Source organism: Oncorhynchus mykiss, chromosome 5 (genome assembly GCF_013265735.2).
Source record: "Oncorhynchus mykiss isolate Arlee chromosome 5, USDA_OmykA_1.1, whole genome shotgun sequence".
NCBI lineage: Eukaryota > Metazoa > Chordata > Actinopteri > Salmoniformes > Salmonidae > Oncorhynchus > Oncorhynchus mykiss.
This window is the reverse complement of record NC_048569.1, coordinates 69478760-69496768: the sequence shown is the minus strand read 5'-3', so window position 1 is coordinate 69496768 and position 18009 is coordinate 69478760. Positions and strand designations below refer to the sequence as shown.

Below are 18009 nucleotides of genomic sequence, written 5' to 3'. Positions count from 1 at the left end.
AAGTAGTGATTTTTTTCTTGACCTAATAGGGCAGTTGATTAACAATACTGCATTTAACAAAACAATCAAGTAGCACAAATTCATTGATCACAAGAAGTGACAATTCACTGAAAGCAGCAACTGGTCCTGGAGCCTGGACAAAAGCCTGCATTCACTGAGCTGCCCAGCGATGGGAAGAGAGCTAACAAAGTCTCAATTTGCGCTCAGGAGGGAAATAGATTCTGTTAAATCATTATACAATTCCCTCCATATTCCTTTCACATGCTGCTTTTGATTTCTTTCAACATTATTTCCTAATCGTATGGAAAGGCTAATAAACACATGTAATCAATGTCTTTCTACTGTATTAATACATTACTGCAAAACATGAAATCCCAACATGCACAGGGCCTTACCCTCCTGCTCGCAGAGGGGGAGTCAAAGTCCTGGGTGTAGATAGAGGGGCTGTGCTGGGCAGAGGGCAGCTCAGAGACAGAGCAAGGCTGATCAGTGGAGGGGATGTCTGGCTGCTGGGACCCAGACAGCTCTGTGTGCACGCTGGAGCCAGTCACAACTGGGGAGTAGTCACCCCCACTCACAGAGTCTGAGGAGATACACAAAGGTCATGGGTCAAGAGTAGATAGACCTGCAGCCTCAAACATTGAGATGCAGCTAGCTAGATGGACTGTATGGCGCTCTGTCATTCATAAAAGTACATGACATAAGGCAAGCAAACACATGACCTGATAACAGGCAGTAAACAGAAACCACTGTATACTACCAGGTGCCCATTTATTTCATGTCATACACAACCTCTTTCTCACCTCTGTCAGTTCTGCCCTCAGGGCTGTGCTGGCTGGGGCTGGCATTGGGGCTCTCTCTCTGTTCTGACCTCTGGTCTCGGTCTCTAGGACACTCTCTGTCCCAGGCAGCCATGGCCTGCTTCTCCATGTGCCTCACCTCTGCCTCCTCAGCATCCAGCCTCTGCTTCCACTCCAGCAGCTCCTCCGCATGCCTCCGCCGCTGCATCAAACCCTGCTCCCGCTTGGTCAGGAACCTGATGGTGGGGAGGAGCGGAGGAATGGAGAGAAGGGTGGAGGAGGAGAGAAAGCACAAAGGGCACAATCTACATGAGGAGCAGTGAAATGATGGCAACATTGCAGATGCTAGCAGAGCCACCAGCAGTCCAAACAGTCAACCCAACCACCCCCTGCCGATCTTCACTGCAAACTCAAAACCTATGGGATCGCCCACACACACACAACAAACCATGTTTACCTCGATAGACATGGTTTCATTTTGACACCATAGTGCACAAGTCACCCAAACTCTTCCCCAAACAACAGAGTAAAAGCATTTCATAAAAATGGGGAAAAACAGAACCAAAGTGTGGTGGCGACCTGATCACCAGGCCAACATCATGCATTTGATTTAATACCTCTCAAACATCTCTGTCCAATACAAAACCGCACCCCAGAATATCCTAAATGTCTCTATGGATGTAACTTCAACATGAATTCTCCACAACACAAGAGTCTAAATGCATTTCCCACATACACACACTGCTGAGAGAAAAGACAACGTTCAAATTCTTTCTCCGTTGCTTGGATTTATAACATACATTGAAAAGGACTGGTGTGTTATGCAATGCAAGTTAAACAGCTATTTTGCATATTGACTATAATTAGTACAAGTACCAGACAGTACTGTGTTGTTTGGCTTTGTCTCACTCCCTCTTGCACCAGCCTAATTCAAACTGAAGTTGGGAAAGATACTGTAGGGCTTTGGCCTAGACTGTGTTCCCAATTCTATTAAGCCCACTTGATATATATTCTCATTAGCCTATCACAAGCAACAGTTACCTAATCAGGAAAATCAGTAAAGATTTACTGGGCTCATTAAATCAGATGAAAACCTTTATCATATGTTAAAGCAACGCCCAAAGGTACTGCGTCTTTCTCATAGATGGGTTGTAGCCTAATATCTCAGCATTTACTCTTAGGGACTTTGTTCCAACTAAGTAGTGAGTGGCATGAATACGAGGAATATTAGGAGATGCAGATCATGATTTATTCACTCTGAATGAGAGTTAAATGAGCGCCTCCAAGCAACACCACAGTGAGCTCTCGCTGTTCAATGGGAGAGTCTCGCTTAATCAGGCCAACCATATTAACATGAATATGACCTTTGACCGAAGCATGTCAAAGAGAGGTCATATTATTATTGACAAAAATGCCTTTTGTTTTTCACTTCTTTTTGAATTGTATTACTTCTGTGCCCCTTCATGCATACGGTTGTGATCGTACATGCAATGCCTGGTGACTTTGGTTTGCGTTTGGTTTGTGTTTTTCAAGCTTTCAATTCCCCAATTATTGGAGAAAAAATACAAATAACCTGGCAAGACCCTAGCAGCCCCCCCCCCCCCCCCCCCCCCCCACACACACCATTCCACCCATGCTTCCACTAGTGGTAGTGGCTGAACACAAGCATGCTCCATGGGACAGAGGCAGCAGTGAGAGGCGAGAGCAGCACTGTACCTGACCAACTGGTTGTAGATAAACAGCTGGAGGTTGGGATGGAGATTGGGGAAACAGAGACTGAGAGAGGCCCAGTGGTGGGCCGTAAACACACAGAAGAAGTAGTGCACAGGAGAGCAGTGTCTACAACAAAACAAAGCAAGGGGACACATGACACACAGAGAAAAACAACCAAACATGAGTTGGAAAATGAGGGGGAAAAAACAGCAAAAGAGAGAGATTAGGAAGTAATAGAAAAACAACCACAGAGACAAGAGGGGGAGAGAGAGAAGACAGCAGTGAGTAAGCATGTGTTTTATTGCACCGAATGTTTCATGTTTCATTCTAAGAGAATGAATGTACTTAATTACTGCGCCAGGGCTTTGTGTTGTTGGCAGTGCTTTAAACCCCAGTCCTTTTCATCAGACGTGAGCCAGGACAATGGCAAGGATGTAGTGCGTGTTTGTCTTTGGAGCCGGACTACAATGAATCGCTGGTGTCTAGTAATGTGTAGCCATGTGTGAATGCGTGCAGTGGTGGCGGTGCCAGAGACAGGAGCTAGGCGTGACTGATAAATGATCATCCTTAAGGGTTAAGAGAGAGAGGCCCTTTGTCTCATTTTGCACCCCACTGGACATAATGCTTCTGCTTAATTAAATGCACTGGATTAAGGAATTTGAGGAGATTTGATTATTTTTGCAAAAAGTTGCACACGTGGTGGGTGATCATATTGTTAATGTTTTTAACTACTGATTTGGACTTCATTAGAATAAAATCCAGGCTAAAAGCACACAAACCTTCACTATGATCAACACAACAATAACAACACTAGGGCATGATTCAAAGAGAGGCTGTTTACATAATGAAAGGGCAGATTGTTAGAAGACCAAAGCTAGCGAGCAGACAGAGGCATGGCTACAAGCAGCTTGTTAGTTCCCTATAGAAAATAAAGTCTCGGCTCAAATTGACAGCGACCTCCCATGTTTAGCTGTGACATTACGTACATTCAGTTTGTGTTATTTGGTCATTTTATAAATTCAAGGAATCATCAGCTCTAGAATTAGTACTGATGACGTTCTTGAAAGAAAGTTCAAAATCCTAAAACGCCACAACACCTGAATGTTTGTTAGGACCTGTACTGCAGAATGTTCAAGTACACAAATGAGTTCAGTCAGTGTGCCAGTCTGGTTGTATAACCATCATGTGAGCCCCAGAGTCACAAAACCACATTTTTAACACAGACGTAAACCTGCCCTGGTTGCTTGTACGAGACACCAGACAGATATTTTACAATACATATCTGCTCTGGTTCATATTGTTAATATTCCAATGATTAGTACAGGGGTTAGAGAGAACGCACTCTATCTATAGAGGACAGGAAGCATGCTTATATTCATATCCACACCACAGGTTAAGGATCAGGGTGTCTGGTCAAGCCATTCCCCCACTTTCACAAGGCAATAGTGATTTGGATTCAATTGTTTTCACTAAGAGAAGCTCTGAGGTGGCTAGCTAATTCCTTGTGAATAATAAAGCAAACAGCTTGAATGATTGACATGGCCAATGTGAAAACAGGATTATAGTTTTGTTCAATCATCAGTGTATGACAACAATCACACCCATAAAGATATGGTTATCAAGTATGGTAATTTCAGCTGTTTAAAAGTTGGTATAAAGTAATATTCAGTGACCAGAATGGTGGAATAATATCAGCCATCTTAGTGAATCCTGTTATAACCCCTAAAGTTGAAAAAAAAGAGCCCATGACCGTCAATTAGACATTTTAGTTATCAATAGAAATCTGGACAGTGTGGTTATTAATAGGTTAATAGAAGAGAAAATTACTTCTCCTCCATGTGAGAGCGCATCTTCTTGAGCTTCTGCATGATGCTGCTGGTCTCACTGCCAGACACTGAGAGGGGAGAGGCACTGCGCACGTCCCCGTCTGTTATCGCAGCACTGGGGGAAGCTGCCTCATCTATAGGCTCTGACACTGGAGTCTCCTGTAGGACACAGACGGATCATTTCAACTCTTTATGAGACCATGTAGCATTGTTTTAGACATATGAATAACAAAAAAAGCATGTCTTTCTGAAGTTCAGTTCAGTATCTCCATGAATAAGAAGTGTATGCATCTCAGATAGGAATAAGATGAAAGGTGGTGGTAGTACTGACTGGTGGGGTGTCACCGGTGCTGGCACACTTGAGGCGCTCCTTCAGCTTGAGGGTGGTGTATCTCATCCTCTCTATCTCCTCCTGCTGTTTGAGCAGCAGATGCCTCTCCTTCCTGGCTGCCTTGTTGGCCTCCTGCAGACACTTGATTTCCGCCTGGACGCCACACACACACAGGGTCATGGTCACTCAGCATTACAGATGGGCAGTTATGGGAGCAGGTGAGATGTGCAGAGATTTAAGGCTCGATTCAATCCGTATCACTGAAGTTAAGTGCTATAGTGTGCTTCAAATTGAAAGGTACTTTCCGATGAGCAGACAAATGCTGAGTTTACCGTGAATGCAGTCTCCGCGAATGAGGAAAAATTGCCTTTAAATGTCAATCACACCATAGTGCTGAACTTCAGTGTCACAGACTGAATCAAGCCCGTAGTAAGTTAATTGTGAGTTAGTTACCTGCTCCTGTTGAAGTTTCATCAGTAGGCCTCGTTGCTTCTTTCTGATGGGCGGCATCTTGTCATCTTCACCCTTGTCTCTGAAGCGCCTATGTGGTCAGAAAGGAGAAAGTGAGATCATGAATGCAAAATGAGGACAGAAGTGCCAAATGGAGTCTAGTTTTGGTCAACGTGTTCTGTTGAATTTCTCTAGTGGTTACTGTATATGAATAATTGGAGGACATGACAGAAAACAAAACATTGAATTTAGCGGGGAATGAGACACTATTAATTTGGACAACATGGATCCTAATAAAAGTAAACCAGTGCCTTTTCTGATGCTCCAGCCAGGCGAGCTCGGCCTTGGTCTTCTCCTTAAGGGCCTTCTGTCGCAGGCGCAGCAGGGAGCTCTGGTGGTGGGCGCGCACCTCCTCCTCCTTCATGTACTGACGCACCATGTCCATGGTGAACCTGGAGAAGCTGTCCTGCCCGCTAGAGAAGGGCATGCTGCCATCCTGCTGCTGCTATTGGGGGGGGGGGGGGGGGGGGGGGGCAGCGAGGAAGAGGAAGAGGGGACAGTGAGTCACTCACACACAGATAACACAAAGCCTTATCAGTCAGGAAACCGGGCATACACAGAGAGCAAACAGTGATAGATGGAAAATCACTCTGGCCACTGGTTAAAATGTTTATTCGGCTGGCAAACAGACTGAGGCATGGGAGTGGTTGCTACATAGGTATTTACAACACTTGAGTCCATTCAAATAAAACACCTGGGCCCAATGAAGGCCAAGGTTTGTACAAGATCATCTCCACATGTGGCAGCCAGGTGTGAACAACAGGGTGGAGAACCATACACCATCTTAGCTGCACCACAGCCAACCTCTCCTCCACATGTTGGGTTTGAGAGGACTGAGTACAGGTTGGGGAGAGAGGGATACAGCCAGGAAGGGAATCTCCTAGGAGCAGTTAAGCGGACTGGGGAACACAGCACATTTATTGTTCCCAGGGTAGAAATTAGTTGAGCAGGCTTTCCCAGTCTCTCTGATGCCCTTGCAAGTGGAGCCCACAAGGCAGGCAGGTCTTTCCTGGCCTCAATATGCCCAGGCACACTCCCTCATACCTCATCTCAGGTACTGAACACTGAGCCCTTCAGAGACGCAGGGAGCTGCCACTGTGGCTTGACATTAAGAGCGAGGACAGATGCTGCTGCCAAAATACTAGAGAGAAGATATAAGTTCACCATTAATGAGGTCAAATAGGGCTAAATGCTAGTTAAACATTATGCACTAGTTAATTCAAGGATAGGCAGAAACCTCCCCAAGTAAACTAGTACACTTAAGCTTTGGATAAGTGCTAGGACTTCAGTACTGTGGAGGCCAATCATTATTTGAGTAGCCTTGCTATTTTGCCAGAATTACAACTATTGAGATGAGGTGGCATACTAACCTTGGAGCTGTCCTGTTCTGTGGTCTTCTCCTGACTGGGTTGGTTGTCTGAGTCCTCACGGGGACCTCTCTTCTCCACCGCTCCCCGCCGGTGGGACTCAGAGGGAAGCAGAGAGCGGAACGAACGTTCCTCAATCTCATCTTCCGTCATGGACTCATCAAACTTCAGAGAGTACTCTGTAGCAACTGAGGTGCTGTCTGTATGGGGACAGATTGGAGAGAGGAAACATAGAAAGTTATCTAAGAGACTCCAGGTTGTTTACTCTCTCCTCCATACATATTTGGAAAGTGAAGCTATGTTATATTTGGCTTTATATGAGGTTACAGGACAGAACGTCACCTTTTATTTATCTGTTTTACTGTTTAGAAATGAAAGCAATTTATGTATTTAGTCGACCAAACAAAACTTAGGACTACTTTAATAAACTATACTTACGACTACTTCAAACGGGGGGGGGACAGGATACATAGTGATTTAATTTCTAAAATGGTAAAACTGATATGTATAAATACACCTTCAAATAAAGCTGACATTCTATACTAATTGCCTAATATGAAACATTCTCTCTCAAATCTAAAACGCTGGAGTATACAACCAAAATAAAATATTTAGCTTCACTGTCCAAATACATATGGATGGGAGTACAGTGGGCAAAAAAGTATTTAGTCAGCCACCAATTGTGCAAGTTCTCCCACTTAAAAAGATGAGGCCTGTAATTTTCATCATAGGTACACTTCAACTATGACAGACAAAATGAGAAGGAAAAAAAAAAAAAAAAATCAAGAAAATAACATTGTATGATTTTTTATGAATTTATTTGCAAATTATGGTGGAAAATAAGTATTTGGTCCCCTACAAACAAGCAAGATTTATGTCTCTCACAGACCTGTAACTTCTTCTTTAAGAGGCTCCTCTGTCCTCCACTCGTTACCTGTATTAATGGCACCTGTTTGAACTTGTTATCAGTATAAAATACACCTGTCCACAACCTCAAACAGTCACACTCCAAACTCCACTATGGCCAAGACCAAAGAGCTGTCAAAGGACACCAGAAACAAAATTGTAGACCTGCACCAGGCAGGGAAGACTGAATCTGCAATAGGTAAGCAGCTTGCTTTGAAGAAATCAACTGTGGGAGCAATTGTTAGGAAATGGAAGACATACAAGACCACTGATACTCTCCCTCGACCTGGGGCTCCACGCAAGATCTCACCCCGTGGGGTCAAAATGATCACAAGAACGGTGAGCAAAAATCCCAGAACCACAAGGGGGGACCTAGTGAATGACCTGCAGAGAGCTGGGACCAAAGTAACAAAGCCTACCATCAGTAACACACTATGCCGCCAGGGACTCAAATCCTGCCAGACGTGTCCCCCTGCTTAAGTCAGTACATGTCCAGGCCCGTAGGAAGTTTGCTAAAGAGCATTTGGATGATCCAGAAGAAGATTGGGAGAATGTCATATGGTCAGATGAAACCAAAATATAACTTTTTGGTAAAAACTCAACTCGTCGTGTTTGGAGGACAAGGAATGCTGAGTTGCATCCAAAGAACACCTACTGTGAAGCATGGGGGTGGAAACATCATGCTTTGGGGCTGTTTTTCTGCAAAGGGACCAGGACGACTGATCCGTGTAAAGGAAAGAATGAATGGGGCCATGTATCGTGAGATTTTGAGTGAAAACCTCCTTCCATCAGCAAGGGCATTGAAGATGAAACGTGGCTGGGTCTTTCAGCATGACAATGATCCCAAACACACCGCCCGGGCAACGAAGGAGCGGCTTCGTAAGAAGCATTTCAAGGTCCTGGAGTGGCCTAGCCAGTCTCCAGATCTCAACCCCATAGAAAATCTTTGGAGGGAGTTGAAAGTCCGCGTTGCCCAGCAACAGCCCCAAAACATCACTGCTCTAGAGGAGATCTGCATGGAGGAATGGGCGAAAATACCAGCAATAGTGTGTGAAAACCTTGTGAAGACTTACAGAAAACGTTGACCTCTGTCATGGCCAACAAAGGGTATATAACAAAGTATTGAGATAAACTTTTGTTATTGACCAAATACTTATTTTCCACCATAATTTGCAAATAAATTCATTAAAAATCCTACAATGTGATTTTCTGGATTTTTTTTCTAATTTTGTCTGTCATAGTTGAAGTGTACCTATGATGAAAATTACAGGCCTCTCTCATCTTTTTAAGTGGGAGAACTTGCACAATTGGTGGCTGACTACATACTTTTTTGCCCCACTGTATATGTATCATAAATTATAGTTATACACTGCCTGCTTGATAATGGTCCATCTCCAGATCCCACAAAGCGTGCTATGAGCCCAGGCCTTACCTTTCTCATCCAGTAGGGACTGCACACTGTCACTGGGGATGGAGTCATCAGCTGCTGTATGGGCCTCCTCCTCCACTGAGCTGTTACCTGTCTCAGCCTTCCTCCTCTCCCTCTTGTCAGATGAGGCCAAGGAGGGACTCATGTGGCTGCTACTCTCTCCACCACTGGGGAGGAGAGCAAGGCAGAGGGGACAGGGGAGATAGAAAAACAATTGAGGATTGAGTCAAGGTAATGCCTATAAATGGGACCAAGTTTTTCCTGACCAAGTCAAGTGAGCTAACAAGGAAAGACCCCTGGTGTCTGTGAGGCTCCAGTGTGTGAAAGACCCAGTACCTGAGGGTGGGTCTCCTGGAGGGGATGGAGTCAGAGCGGCTGTCCAGGGAGGAGAGGGGATCCTCAGTCCTGGTCCAGGCAGCAGACACCTCACTCCTGGAGCTCTCTGTGTCAGTGCGGGACTGGAGCTGCTTCATGAAGCTCTGGTGATGCTGCCTCTGCTGGTCAAACAGGGTGGTGATGGGAGCAGCAGCAGGGACACCTATGGCTCCAGCAATCTGAGAACGTGCCAGATCGGTCATCTGGGAGAGAGAGCAACTTGTATCAACTGAAAAGCAGACTTAACCCAACCTAAAGTAGACGGTAATTATTTGCATGTTTGTAATATTTTCCTCATTTCAATACAACATGTAGTTTTGAGGAAACAAACAAAGTGAGGAAACAAACAAAAACCAACGCCAGTGACTGGCTGTAGAGAAAAGAGTGGAGAGGGAGTGTTCTCACCTCTTTGATCTGGCGGGCAGCTTCGGCCGTATAGCGTACAGACTCAGCCTGTTGGCTGATCATCTTAGTGGTGGCCTCCTGCATGCCTCCCAGAGACTGCTGCTGGGTCTGAGCCATGTTCTCCTGCAGCTCCACGTGAGCCTGCAATGACACACACACACACACAGTTCAGTTCGTGAATCACACTACACGGTCTACACACGTCTAATAAAATAGCTCTCATCTCACAACAAATGCAGTGAAGTTAGATTGCGTTCTATAAATATTAAAGGTGTTTTGCAAATATGAAGCCCTCCTTGAGAGTATCAACAATCTACCAAGTTGGGGCATGGTTCTAACTCTAGGTGATTCCTTTCTGTATTCTGCAGAGTTGCTCGTTCTAAATGCCAGTGGTGTGTGTACAGTACCCTGGCTGCTTTCTGCCGTGTCTCCTCCAGCTGACGTTGGGTCTCCAGTGCCTCCTGCTCTGCCTTTACCTTCAGCTCATAAAGGTCACGCTCGTGCCGCTGCTGCTGCGCCTGAAAGGTTAGAGGTCAAAGGTCAGGACCTATGGCAAAAAGGCGAATGAAAACTACCAGAACATAACGAACACGCCAAAAGTGCTGAAGGTAATGTTTCAAAAGTGCAGCAGCACTATACTAAGCATCTAAACATATTGTTAGCAATCTTCAGGTGTTCTGATTGGTGGGTTAGCATCTATCACCTTGAGTATTTGGGCGAGCGAGACGCTTTCATGCTGAGCCAGAGACACGCCCCTCAGCCGCTCCACGTCACCCAGCTGACGCACTGACTCCTCTATAGATTCCAGGTAATTGAGTTCTGCAGACATACGCTGCTGCAACACCCCTGGGGTGTAGTGGAGATCACCTGGACAATAAAGAGACGGATAGAAACAAAGAGAGGGAGAGTTAAGACATGGATAGTACAGTGCCTTCAGAAAGTATTCACACCCCTAGACCTTCCGAACATTTTGTTGTGTTACAGCCGGAATTTAAATACTGTCAAAGTGGAATTATATTTTCTGAAATGTTTACAAATTAATAAGAAATGGAAAGCTGAAATGTCTTGAGTCAAGTATACAACCCCTTTGTTATGGCAAGCCTACATGTGCTTAACAAGTCACAAGTGTCATGGACTCACTCTGTGTGCAATAATAGTGTTTAACATTATTTTATGATAACTACCTCATCTCTGTACCCCACACATACAGATAATTGTAAGGTCACTCAATCGAGCAGTTAATTTCAAACACAGATTTGTGAGACAGGTTTTCCATGTCTCACAAATACATTTTCAAAAAAAGCAAACATTGAATATCCCTTTGAGCATGGTGAAGTTATTAATTACACTTTGGATGGTGTATCAATATACCCAGTCACTACAAAGATACAGGCATCCTTGCTAACTCAGTTGCCGGAGAGGAAGGAAACTATCAGGTAGCCTAGCAGTTAAGAGTGTTGTGCCAGTAACTGAAAGGTAGCTGCGTCAAGTCACCGAACTAATGAGGTGAAAAATGTGTCACTGTGTCATTGAGCAAGGCACTTTACACTAATTGCTCCTGTAAATCGCTCTGGATTAGAGCGTCGGCTAAAATACTGAAATGTAAAATGTAGAAAATTTAACCATGAGGCCAATGGTGACTTGAAAAGAGTTGCAGAGTTTAATGGCTGTGCTAGGAGAAAACTAAGGATGGATCAACAACATTGTAGTTAATCCACAACACGAACCTAAATGACAGAGTGAAAAGGAAGCCTGAACAGAATAAAACATATTCCAAAACATGCATCCTGTTTACAATAAGGCACTAAAGTAAAACTGCAAAAAATGTGACAAAGAAATATCAAAACACCACTACCACTCTAAATATTTTCAAGCTAGGTGGGGGCTGTATCAGGCAAGAACTTGGGAGTTTTTAAGGATAAAAATAAATGGAATAGAGATAAGCACAGGCAAAATTGTAGAGGAAAACCTGGTTCAGTGTGCTTTCCAACAGACACTGGGAGACAAATTCACCTTTCATCAGGACAATTACCTAAAACACAATGCCAAATATGCACTGGAGTTGCTTACCAAGAAGACAGTTTTGACTTAAACCTACTTGAACATCTATGATTTGAAAATGGCTGTCTAGCAATGATCAACAACCATATTGACAGAGCTTGAAGAATTCAAAAAATAATGTAAAAATATTGTACATACCAGGTTTGCAAAGTTCTTAGAGTCTTACCCAGATAGACTCTTAGCTGTAATCGCTGCCAAAGGTGATTCTAACATGTATTGACTCAGGGGTGTGAATAGATATGCAAATTAGACATTTCTCTATTTGATTTTCAACTAATTTGAAATCTAAAAACATGTTTTTACTTTGGCATTATGGGGTATTGTGTATAGATAGGTGAGATTTTGTATTTATTTAATCCGATTTCAATTCGGGCTATAACGCAACACAATGTGGAATAAGTCAAGGGGTATGAATACTTTCCGAAGGCACTGTAGATAGGCAATACTGGTATGTATTTAAACTGCTGAGCGGGTATTTCTAGGTGGTATACCAGCAGCCTTGGGCTCTGCTCTGGCTGAAGACGACAGGGATGAGGATGAGCTGGGGCGGGCTGAGGAGTGAGGAGAGCCGGACCCCAGGCCCAGGGTGTCTGCCCCAGCTAGGGAGGCGCTGCTTGGAGACACACGAGGCGAACCAGAGCCTGTAGGAGAGCCAGCTGGAGACAGGCCAGGGCTTCTGGTGGATTTCTTATTGTCCAAGCCCAAACTGTAAACAAGAAAAAAACGAATGTATTCATGTGCATGCTTTCTGAAAATAAATGTCACGTCCCATTTCTAACTTTCAATTTAAGGATTTAAATAAGGATTAGTTTGAAAAAGTAAAAAAATAAAACATTGACATAACTTCTCCCACTCCGTTTGACTTCAGGTATGTGTGCTATACAGAGCACTGTAACAAGGTGAAATGGGAACCAGGGACTAACAGAATCAAGGAAAGGGGGCCCCAGGAAAGCCATCCTAAGTATGTTATGCTGAAAGAACGGTATCAATATTGGACCATATTGTGCTGCTTTGAACCAGTGGAACAGGCAACGATGTCTAATCCATGATGATATATGCTTCGGCTTCCGAGCTGGAAACACACTGTAGTGGACAGTGGTGCCTCTCTGATGCCCTAACTGCTAGCACACCCAGTGCTTTACCTTACCAGAGAACAACTGTAGCATTAAGGACTGGATTCTGAATGTTATCAAATCACCCAGACAGAACAGTATGGAGGGAATCTGATATATTTTTTAAATGCCACTGAGGATGCTCAAATGTTACAGGAGACAACTCTGCCTGGCGACGTGCCCATTTTGCAGTGGGGAGATTTGACCACCGTGCAGCCCAAACAAAAGAGTCAGTGTCAGCTAGCCCCCCCCACCCACCCCCCTCTTGTCAACGGCATGAGGTTGGCTGCTGCAGACCCTTCAGCCACAACCAGAGTAACAACACTACTTTCCCTAGCACTCTGAACTACAGCTCCTAAACACATTTGAATTATTAGTGTTTAGCCTTTATGCCCAAATAAACTCAACAAAAAAAGAAACGTCCCTGTCTTTCAAAGATTATTCCGATTTTTACAAATTACTTCACAGATCTTCATTGTAAAGGTTTTAAACACTGTTTCCCATGCTTGTTCAATGAACCATAATCAATTAATGAACACGCACCTGTGGAACGGTCGTTAAGACACTAACAGCTTACAGATGGTAGGCAATTAAGGTCACAGTTACAAAAACTTAGGACACTAAAGAGGCCTTTCTACTGACTCTGAAAAATACCAAAAGAAAGATACCCAGGGTCCCTGCTCATCTGCGTAAACGTGCCTTAGGCATGCTGCAAGGAGGCATGAGGACTGAAGATGTGGCCAGGGCAATAAATTGCAATTTCCGTACTGTGAGACGCCTAAGACAGCGCTACAGGGAGACAGGACGGACAGCTGATCGTCCTCGCAGTGACAAACCATGTCTAACACCTGCACAGGATCAGTACATCCGAACATCACAGGTACAAGATGGCAACAACAACAGCCCGAGTTACACCAGGAACACACAATCCCTCCATCAGTGCTCAGACTGTCCACAATAGGCTGAGAGAGGCTGGACTGGGGGCTTGTAGGCCTGTTGTAAGGCAGGTCCTCACGAGACATTACCGCCAATGTCGCCTATGGGCACAAACCCACCGTCGCTGGACCAGACAGGACTGGCAAAAAGTGCTCTTCACTGACGAGTCACGGTTTTGTCTCACCATGGGTGATGGTCGAATTCGTGTTGATCATCGACAGAATGAGCGTTACACCGAGGCCTGTACTCTGGAGAGGGATCGATTTGGAGGTGGAGGATCCGTCATGGTCTGGGGCGGTGTGTCACAGCATCATCAGACTGAGCTTGTTGTTATTGCAGGCAATCTCAACGCTGTACGTTACAGGGAAGACATCCTCCTCCCTCATGTGGTACCCTTCCTGCAGGCTCATCCTGACATGACCCTCCAGCATGACAATGCCACCAGCCATACTGCGCGTGATTTCCTGCAAGACAGGAATGTCAGTGTTCTGCCATGGCCAGCGAAGAGCCCGGATCTCAATTCCATTGAGCACATCTGGGACCTGTTGGATCAGAGGGTGAGGGCTAGGGCCATTCCCCCCAGAAATGTCTGGGAACTTGCAGGTGCCTTGGTGGAAGAGTGGGGTAACATCTCACAGCAAGAACTGGCAAATCTTGTGCAGTCCATGAGGAGGAGATGCACGGCAGTACTTAATGCTGCTGGTGGCCATACCAGATACTGACTGTTACTTTTGATTTTTACCCCCCCTATGTTCAGGGATACATTATTCAATTTCTGTTACTTGTTCAGTTTATGTCTTCTTGAATCTTGTTATGCTCATACAAATATTTACACGTTACGCTTGCTGAAAATAAACAGTTGACCGTGAGAGGACGTTTCTTTTTTTGCTGAGCTTACATAGCCTAAGCAAAATAAGCATTCCAAAGTGTTGAGTTAGCAAAGGACAATCAATGAGTGAGTGGAACAACAGGGGTGCCCCATGTGGTAATGAACTGAAAAGACGATATTCACTGCTCAGGCCTGACAGAGGTTTTAAGATTCATCTTTATGTTGGCGGAGAGATACTTTGTCGAGAGAACACTGTGGCTGATGTGCGTCCCAACTTCACTTCAATATTCTCTCGTCATTTGAACTGTGTAAATAGCATGGGGTGCAGCGCTGGTCTTTGGATGCCGGGTTCACTTAATCATTACTCTCCCTGAAGTGAGACTGCACAGTGAAACCAATACAGGGACTTTTCTGCCATTGAAATCAGGATGGAAAAATGCTTTCAGTGTGAAAAAACAGACAAAGTACGTAAAAAAGATGAGGGACCTATAGATATTGTTTTTATAATATAATCTTAGAATGAGGAAATTAGCTTTAAAAATTGGCACACATTCTCTCAGATCCATGGGAAAAATTTGTAGAATTGCAGAAAATTGGCTTAATTATAAAAATGTCTCTAGATCATCTAGAGCCTCTAAGTGTCTAAAAATGTCTCTAAACTCCAGCTGTGCAGATGGCAGACCGTGCCCATTGCCACACCCACCACCTAAGTCTCTAATCTATTTGATCCAGAAAAAATCTGCCATATACAGTTGAAGTCAGAAGTTTACATACACTTAGATTAGAATCATTAAAACTTGTTTTTCAACCACTCCACACATTTTTTTGTTAACAAACTATAGTTTTGGCAAGTCGGTTAGGACATCTACTTTGTGCATGACACAAGTAATTTTTCCAACAATTGTTTACAGATTATTTCACTTATAATTCACTGTATCACAATTCCAGTGAGTCAGAAGTTTACATACACTAAGTTGACTGCCATTAAACAGCTTGGAAAATTCCAGAAAATGATGTCATGGCTTTAGAAGCTAATTGACATAATTTGAGTCAATTGGAGGTGTACCTGTGGATGTATTTCAAGGCCTACCTTCAAACTCAGTGCCTCTTTGCTTGACATCATGGGAAAATCAAAAGAAATCACCTTAGAAAAAAAAAAGTGTAGACCTCCACAAGTCTGGTTCATCCTTGGAAGCGATTTCCAAAAGCCTGAAGGTACCATGTTCATCTGTACAAACAATAGTACGCAAGTATAAACACCATGGGACCATGCAGCCGTCATACCGCTCAGGAAGGAGACGCGTTCTGTCTCCTAGAGATGAACATACTTTTGTGCGAAAAGTGCAAATCAATCCCAGAACAGCAGCAAAAGACCTTGTGAAGATGCTGGAGGAAACAGGTACAAACTTATCTTTATCCACAGTAAAACGAGTCCTATATCAATCTAATGTGAAAGGACGCTCAGCATGGAAGAAGCCACTGTTCCAAAACCGGCATAAAAAAAGCCAGACTTCGGTTTGCAACTGCACATGGGGATAAAGATGGTACTTTTTGGAGAAATGTCCTCTGGTCTGATGAAACAAAAATAGAACTGTTTGGCCATAATGACCATCGTTATGTTTGGAGGAAAAAGGAGGCGGCTTGCAAGCCAAAGAACAACATCCCAACTGTGAAGCACCGGGGTGGCAGCATCATGTTGTGGGGGTGCTTTGCTGCAGGAGGGACTGGTGCACTTCACAAAATAGATGGCATCATGAGGTAGGAAAAGTATGTGGATATATTAAAGCAACATCTCAAGACATCAGTTAAGTTAAAGCTTGGTCGCAAATGGGTCTTCCAAATGGACAATGACCCCAAGCATAGTTCCAAAGTTGTGGCAATATGGCTTAAGGAAAACAAAGTCAAGGTATTGGAGTGGCCATCACAAAGCCCTGACCTCAATCCCATAGAAAACTGAAAAAGCGTGTGCATGCAAGGAGGCCTACAAACCTGACTCAGTTACACCAGCTCTATCAGGAGGAATGGGCCAAATTTCACCCCACTTATTGTGGGAAGCTTGTTGAAGGTTACCTGAAATGTTTGACCTAAGTTAAACAATGGAAAGGCAATGCTACCAAATACTAATTGAGTGTATGTAAACTTCTGACCCACTGGGAATGTGATGAAAGAAATAAAAGCTGAAATAAATCACTCTACTATTATTCTGAAATTTCACATTCTTAAAATAAAGTGGTGATTCTTACTGACCTAAGATAGGGAATTTTTACAAGGATTGAATGTCAGGAATTGTGAAAAACAGTTTAAATGTATTTGGCTAAGGTGTATGTAAACTTCTGACTTCAACTGTATGCCTTCAAAAATAATATCCCCACTCAAATAACTGAAGGTCAAGGAAGATATTCAAGCTCCTGGGACTCCTGGGAATCAGAAGAGTTTTGGACTTGGCTGAGGCCACTTACCTGCGAAGTGTGTCGCCCGATGCGCCACCTAGTGTACAGTCAGAGTAGGCGCTCTTCACCAGGTTGTGGACAGAGCTTCTCTCGGAAACTGAGCCTCCCCATCTGGAGTCTCTAGTCAGGGCCTCCAAGCCCGGGTAGCAGGGACTCCTCTGCTCCTCCACCAGAGTGGCATCACTCTTGTCTGAAGCAGAGCCTAAAGAAAGGGGAGAAACTCTCTTTAGAGCAGAGACACTTTCACTGGTAAGAAATGGTCACTTGATAGCATCATTTCAGGGAAAGTGGTTATTTTATGGTGAAAATCTCACCCCTTTTCACAGAGCCCTTTGAGTGAGGTGAAGATATTGGTGTGGAGCCTGCGGAGTGATGGGATGGCAGGTCTACTACAGTCCTGGTGTCATAAGGGGACCTGCGACTCATCAACTCATCATAGTGACTGTTCCCACTCGTGACACTGCAATGAGACGTTGAGAAAAGATGGTTCAAGTCCCACATCATGTGCATCTAACAACCACAAAAAGACTACTAAGACAACTTCAAAACTTCTTGCCACGCTTCTCTGTCAGCCATGTGACATGAGTGCCACCTTGTGGTTAATCCTGTCATTTTTACAGTTTTTTCAAAATGATGTTTTTATTGCATGAGAGCAGTATTCAGATAGTAGCACCCTGTCACGTGACAGTGGTAGAAACCCTCCTTACCTGCGTCCGTTGTATCTTTTCTTATATTGGCTGCTGCCGCCGCTGCTACGGGATGACACAAAATCATCCTCATACATTGGTGCCCCATCCACTAAGCTGGCTGCAGACAGGCCACAATGCACAGGAGGGGAACGCCGGTCTGCTCGCTCCTCTCCCCCAACTGCAGGGAGAAGCCAGAGGAACAGATTATTGTTTAAAAATTCATTCTTCATTCAAAACACTAAGGATACGGTTGGGTGTGTAAATGTGTTG

The 18009-nt window shown here is 44.2% G+C and overlaps 1 protein-coding gene across 4 annotated transcripts in view; it reads right to left on the bottom strand.

The window, feature by feature from the left end:
* Nucleotides 1-18009, bottom strand: part of LOC110524443 (centrosome-associated protein 350) — a 38738-nt gene that overhangs the window by 8240 nt on the left and 12489 nt on the right. For 2 of the 4 annotated variants that reach the window (XM_021604077.2, XM_021604079.2), the window contains exons 13-29: nucleotides 17758-17917; nucleotides 17365-17510; nucleotides 17060-17252; nucleotides 12215-12429; nucleotides 10366-10529; nucleotides 10070-10180; nucleotides 9663-9803; nucleotides 9219-9460; nucleotides 8886-9049; nucleotides 6551-6747; nucleotides 5432-5625; nucleotides 5124-5211; nucleotides 4671-4823; nucleotides 4341-4498; nucleotides 2517-2639; nucleotides 804-1036; nucleotides 396-583 (exon numbers count right to left, since the gene is read on the bottom strand). In XM_021604077.2, coding sequence (XP_021459752.2) covers nucleotides 396-583; nucleotides 804-1036; nucleotides 2517-2639; nucleotides 4341-4498; nucleotides 4671-4823; nucleotides 5124-5211; nucleotides 5432-5625; nucleotides 6551-6747; nucleotides 8886-9049; nucleotides 9219-9460; nucleotides 9663-9803; nucleotides 10070-10180; nucleotides 10366-10529; nucleotides 12215-12429; nucleotides 17060-17252; nucleotides 17365-17510; nucleotides 17758-17917 — 2870 coding nt within the window. The remainder of the gene's footprint in view (nucleotides 1-395; nucleotides 584-803; nucleotides 1037-2516; nucleotides 2640-4340; nucleotides 4499-4670; nucleotides 4824-5123; nucleotides 5212-5431; nucleotides 5626-6550; nucleotides 6748-8885; nucleotides 9050-9218; nucleotides 9461-9662; nucleotides 9804-10069; nucleotides 10181-10365; nucleotides 10530-12214; nucleotides 12430-17059; nucleotides 17253-17364; nucleotides 17511-17757; nucleotides 17918-18009) is intronic. The other 2 variants (XM_021604078.2, XM_021604080.2) reach the window with 2 other exon arrangements.